General features: G+C 57.5%; 1 protein-coding gene across 1 annotated transcript in view; it reads right to left on the reverse strand.

The window, feature by feature from the left end:
• The window catches only part of ETFA (electron transfer flavoprotein subunit alpha), a 42,720-nt gene extending 36,720 nt beyond the window's left edge, over positions 1-6,000 (reverse strand). Inside the window, exon 1 of the mRNA XM_036355397.1 lies at positions 5,843-6,000. Within this exon, the coding sequence (XP_036211290.1) occupies positions 5,843-5,881 (39 nt within the window). The 5' untranslated portion in view covers positions 5,882-6,000. The remainder of the gene's footprint in view (positions 1-5,842) is intronic.

Raw genomic sequence — 6,000 nt, forward strand, 5'->3', positions numbered from 1 at the left:
CCCTCCCCCGAGGCTCCGCCCACCGCCCTGCCCAGCGGCTCCCTCCCCCGAGGCTCCGCCCACAGCCCTGCCCAGCGGCTCCCTCCCCCGAGGAGCCTGGCGCCTGGCGTCCTGCTCGCGGTGAACTGAAGGTCAAAGGGCCCGGTCCCTCCGACACCAGCGCCGGGAGCTGTCCAAGCGCTCGGTGCCCCTGCCGGCGGCGTGCAGACCTGCGGGGCCACGGCAGCAGCACCCAGCCGCTCAAGAACCGAGCCGGCTGCGGACTACACGGAGCTTGGAAAAGGAAAACAGGAGAAGCGTCCTTCCTCCTTCCTCACCCCAGCCGCACCCCGACTCCAGGCGAGGGCCCAGGCACGGCTCCCGGCGCCTGGGCGGCACAGAGGCTGCCGCGTTCACCCGGAGGCAGGGCCCGCCGCCCAGGGGAGATGACAGCCGGCTCTCTGCGGAACTGGGGCCCACAGCCCCCCCCTCCCCCCCAGGTCTGCCCGCGTCACCCTCCGAGGCTGGGGGTCAGGGGTCGCTGCGCACGTTCGGAGCCACGTTCTCGGAGAGAAGCCAACACGCACCGGCCCTGCGGCCTCCTCCGCTCGCGGCAGACGGGCCCTCGCCTCCCCGCAGCGCTGCGCCCTCCTCCGCCAGGCACCGCCGCCCGCACGCGCTGGGCCGGGAGCACATGGGGTCCTTCTCCATCGGCCCGAACAGCCGTGACGCTGCCCCGCGTTTCATTCTCTGAGAAGCAGCCAGAGAAGCAGGAGCTGCTGGGAGTTCCCTCGGAGGCGTGAGCTGTGGGTGGTGAACGCCACAGGCGCGGGGCCAAAAGGAGCTGGGATCTAACTCCCTCCTTCACCCGACAGACACCCCAAACCTCCAGCAGGAAGAGTACTTTTCACCCTGCCCCCACCTTTAAAGAGTGAGGGGTACGGTGGGGGGGGGGGCTTTCTGTTCCTTCCCTCGAACACTGAGAAGCAGGAATAACCAAGTCTCTTCAAGTTCTACTGAGAGATGAATATGTGCTTCGTCACCTGTCTATTTTTTAACATGTCCATTTTGTAGTCAAATATATCGTGCATTCCTGTACTTAAACTAAATAACTCACTCACTGAAACCTCTTCCATAATAAAACGCGGTAACTGTTACTCGTGCGTAGAAATGTCACGTGACACTGGTTCTAATATTAAAAACACAGTCAATTCACTTCCCTTTAAACACAGACAAGACCCCTGGTGGACACACTGGCAGGAGCATCAGTTTACGGACTGCACCTCATGCAATAAATCTTTCCAGAACCACATCAAAACCGGCTCGCTTTCCGTTCAAAAGAAATTAAAGTTTGCATTTGAATCACAGAGTTCACTCTCTCTCATTCGTCAACGCTAAGCCACGGACTCTGAAAACGGCCATTTCCCCCCGAAGTTTCACAGCTTCCGACTCACGACAGATACGCCTTCCGCTGGCAACGAACACGGCACGGGGCACGCCGACGACCTTGAGCAGCAAGCGTTGCTTCACTCTCCACAGAACATGTTTCTTCCGTATTTCATTAGCCAACAAATTAATTCCAAGTGCCAACGAGGAAAAGAATAGGAATAATTCAGATTACTATCCCCACCAGATGCCAGCTAACTGCAAACGCCACCTATTTTCCCTCGCGTGTCCCCAGCTCTGACTGCAGCCGCGAAACACGCCTTCCGGAACAGACGGCACCGAGCGGCCCTCAAGGCGAAGGGCTTTGCTCAGGGCACCAACAGGTCCAAACTGGAAATGACTTAGATCCAAATGCAGGCCCCTAAACTCACATTCTGGCCGTTTAAGGCGTTTCCTTTCTTAATGATTGTGGTTATAAAGTAAAGCTGACCGTCTTAACCCGTTGTAAGTGCACAGCTCAGCAGTGTTACGTGTCAAGAGTGGGGATTTCAGATGAGCTAGGGTGACGTTCACACATCCTACATGTAAGTGGAACAGGGGGGAGCGAAGGGACTCCACTGAGAAACATGGGACAACTTGGCCTCAAAAGCTTTCAGAGGAATAATGGTGTGACCTGCCACTGAAGGCCCACACGTCCATACGTGCGCCCACATGTATGGGAAGGGACTGTTCCTCCCACAATAAGCAGGAAGCTGGAAAGCGCAGGAGGAATGCTGGGACCAGGCAAACCACGCTCAGGGCAGCGATCGTTGCTCAGGCAACAGATGCTCAGCCTCGGGGTGAAAGTCCGACAGGAAACAGGAGCCCCACCGTCTCGTGCATCCACGGGTCACGGCTCCACGTATCTCCCTGCAAATCAGTTTGTAAACACGGCGCGCAACCTGACAGCGAGAATCCACCCTGGTCACCTCGAGCGCACACCGCCTCCCCCGACTCACACAGGCAGCCTGAGTGCTGGCACTGCAGCTGAAGTAACACGTCTGAGCAGAAACAGCCAGGCCGAGGACAAGCTCCCCAAGAAGCTGAGCATCGCCAGCAACGCTAGCTCCGCAGAACGCGCCCGAAGTTCGCCCCCCTCAGCGTTTGTCTCACGTGCCCCTCAAATGCCTTTCCCATTACTGCGCAGGGAGGTAAGGGGTGTGTGCCTGTGCGTGTGTGTCTATCTGTGTGTGTGTCTGTGTCTGTCTCTCTGTGTGTCTGTGTGTGTCTGTCTGTGTGTCTATGAGTGTATCTGTGTGTGTCTGTCTGTGTGTCTGTCTGTGTGTGTCTGTGTCTCTGTGTGTGTATCTCTGTGTGTGTGTTGTGTCTGTGTCTGTGTGTCTGTGTCTGTCTGTGTGTGTATCTGTCTGTGTGTCTGTCTGTGTCTCTGTGTGTGTCTGTCTGTGTGTGTCTGTGTGTCTGTGTATCTGTGTGTGTGTGTTGTGTCTGTGTCTGTCTGTGTGTGTCTCTGTGTGTGTATCTGTGTGTCTGTCTGTGTGTCTGTGTCTGTCTGTGTGTGTCTTCATGTGTGTCTATGAGTGTATCTGTGTCTGTGTGTGTGTGTGTGTGTGTGTCTGTGGTGTGTCTGTGTCTGTGTGTGTCTGTGTCTCTGTGTGTCTGTTGTATGTCTGTGTGTGTCTGTTGGTCTGTTGTGTGTCTGTGTATCTGTCTGTGTGTGTCTGTGTCTGTCTGTGTGTGTGTCTGTTGTGTATCTGTCTGTGTGTGTCTATGTCTGTTGTGTCTGTGTGTCTCTCTGTGTGTCTGTGTGTCTGTGTGTCTGTTGTGTGTGTGTCTGTGTGTCTCTCTGTGTCTATGTCTGTTGTGTCTGTTGTGTGTGTCTGTATGTGTGTGTCTATGTCTGTTGTGTCTGTGTGTCTGTGTCTGTGGTGTGTCTGTGTCTGTCTGTGTCTCTGTGTGTCTGTTGTGTGTGTCTGTGTGTGTCTGTGTCTGTGTGTGTGTCTGTTGTGTGTCTGTGTGTCTGTTGTGTGTCTGTGTGTGTCTATGTCTGTTGTGTCTGTGTGTCTGTGTGTGTGTCTGTGTCTCTCTCTGTGTGTCTGTTGTGTGTGTGTCTGTGTGTCTCTCTATGTCTGTTGTGTCTGTGTGTCTGTTGTGTGTGTGTGTGTGTGTGTGTCTGTGTCTGTTGTGTCTGTGTGTGTCTCTGTGTCTGTGTCTCTGTGTGTCTGTCTGTCTGTATGTGTGTGCCTATGTCTGTTGTGTCTGTGTCTCTCTCTCTGTGTCTGTTGTGTGTGTGTGTCTGTGTCTGTGTGTGTGTGTCTATGTCTGTTGTGTCTGCGTGTCTCTGTGTGTGTTGGTGTCTGTGTGTGTGTGTGTGTGTGTGTGTGTGTGTGTGTGTGTCTGCTGTGTGTGTGTCTGGGTGTCTCTTTGTGTCTGTTGTGCGTGTGTCTGTCTGTGTCTCTGTGTATGTGTCTGTGTGTCTCTCTGTGTCTGTGTCTCTCTCTGTGTGTCTGTGTGTCTCTCTGTCTGTTGTGTGTGTGTGTGTGTGTGCGCGTCTGTTGTGTGTGTCTGTATGTGTGTGTCTATGTCTGTTGTCTCTGTGTCTGTGTGTCTGTGTCTGCTGTGTGTGTGTCTGGGTGTCTCTCTGTGTCTCTGTGTCTGTGTGTCTCTGTGTGTGTCTGTGTCTCTCTCTGTGTGTCTCTGTGTGCCTCTGTGTGTCTGCTGTGTGTGTGTCTGTCTGTGTGTCTGTCTGTGTCTATGTCTGTTGTGTCTCTGTGTGTGTTGGTGTCTGTGTCTGTTGTGTGTGTGTCTGTGTCTCTCTGTGTCTCTGTGTCTGTGTGTCTCTGTGTCTCTCTCTGTGTGTCTCTGTGTGTCTGCTGTGTGTGTGTCTGTCTGTGTGTCTGTGTGTGTCTATGTCTGTTGTGTCTCTGTGTGTGTGTGTGTCTGTGTGTGTTGGTGTCTGTGTCTGTTGTGTGTGTGTGTCTGTGTCTCTCTGTGTCTCTGTGTCTGTGTGTCTCTGTGTCTCTCTCTGTGTGTCTCTGTGTGTCTGCTGTGTGTGTGTCTGTCTGTGTGTCTGTGTGTGTCTATGTCTGTTGTGTCTCTGTGTGTGTTGGTGTCTGTGTCTGTTGTGTGTGTGTGTCTGTGTCTCTGTGTGTGTCTGTGTCTCTCTCTGTGTGTCTGTGTCTGCTGTGTGTGTGTCTGGGTGTCTCTGTCTCTCTGTGTCTGTGTCTCTGTGTGTGTCTGTGTCTCTGTGTGTGTCTGTGTGTCTCTCTGTCTGTGTCTATGTCTGTTGTGTCTCTGTGTGTGTGTGTGTCTCTGTGTGTGTTGGTGTCTCTCTCTGTCTCTCTGTGTCTGTGTCTCTCTGTGTGTCTGCTGTGTGTGTGTCTGGGTGTCTCTGTCTCTCTGTCTCTCTGTGTCTGTGTCTCTGTGTGTGTCTGTGTCTCTCTCTGTGTGTCTGTGTGTCTGTGTCTGCTGTGTGTGTGTCTGGGTGTCTCTCTGTGTCTCTGTGTCTGTATGTGTGTCTCTGTGTCTCTGTGTGTGTGCGTCTGTTGTGTGTGTCTATGTCTGTTGTCTGTGTGTCTGTCTGTGTGTATCTTGCGGGTCTGGCTGATACCTGGACTCTTCCCAAACCCACGCTTTCACCTTGTTTGTCTTAGATCCTTCGGGGGAAACCAAAACCACAAAACAAACAGAAGCCTCCCGGGGACCAGAAGGAACGCGGGCTGCAGGAAGGGCCTGACCTTCGTGGGCGGATGGGAGTCCGGGAGCTGCTTTTAATTTTATGGGACCGGGGGCTGAGGGAGGGCTCCCTGCGCGGGGGGTGGGGGGGGACAGGAAGAGGGGCAGCCCCGTCTCCGTGGGAACCCCGCGGCGCCCGGGACCCTCCTGCGACCCGACCCCGGGGGGCCACGGCGGACTCACTGCCGGTCCCGCCGCCGCGGGAGGAACACCCCGCTCAGTCCTGCTCTCGACAGACGGGGGAAACGGGGCGACGCGCTGATGATAAACGCGCCCAAAGCGGGGCGCCCCCCCCCCGGCCCCCACACGCAGCAGGCGCGGCGTCGCGCGGGGCCCACTCCCCGCACCTCCACGCGGCGCAGCGACCACCCCCGTCCGCCCGCGTCTGGCTCCCCCGGGCCCTCCGCCCGGCCCCCGCGCTGGGGGGTCAGACCCTTTCCGGACCCCCCGGCGGCCACATGCCCTCCCGCCCCGCGCCCGCCACCTGCGGGGAACCGGGGGGTGGGGGGGGCGCGGCAGTGAGAACCCGGGCGCCGAGCGGAGCCGAGCCGAGGCTCAGGGTCACCCCGCCCCTGACCCCGGGCCCGCGCGGCCGCCGGAACCGCCAAGGGCAGCCCCAGGCCGTGGGCCGCGCGAGGCCCGTCAGGTCCGTGGCGCCCGTGACCTTCGCCGACACCGACGCCGTCGCAGGGACGGCGGCCTGAAGGCCCGGCCCCTGACCCCCGCCCTCCACGCCGGGCCTCACCGCCCCCTGGAGCCGCCTCGTCGCCACCGCCCGGAACATGGTCTCGGCTCGCGGTCGCCTCAGGCAGCCTCGGTCTCGCAGCGGCTGGACGCGCGCCCCGACCCGCAGCGCCTCTGCCCGTCACGGCAACGCTCGCGAGACGCGCGGACGAGAGCGGA

This window comes from Myotis myotis, unplaced genomic scaffold (genome assembly GCF_014108235.1).
Source record: "Myotis myotis isolate mMyoMyo1 unplaced genomic scaffold, mMyoMyo1.p scaffold_m19_p_22, whole genome shotgun sequence".
In the NCBI taxonomy this organism is placed as follows: Eukaryota; Metazoa; Chordata; class Mammalia; order Chiroptera; family Vespertilionidae; genus Myotis; species Myotis myotis.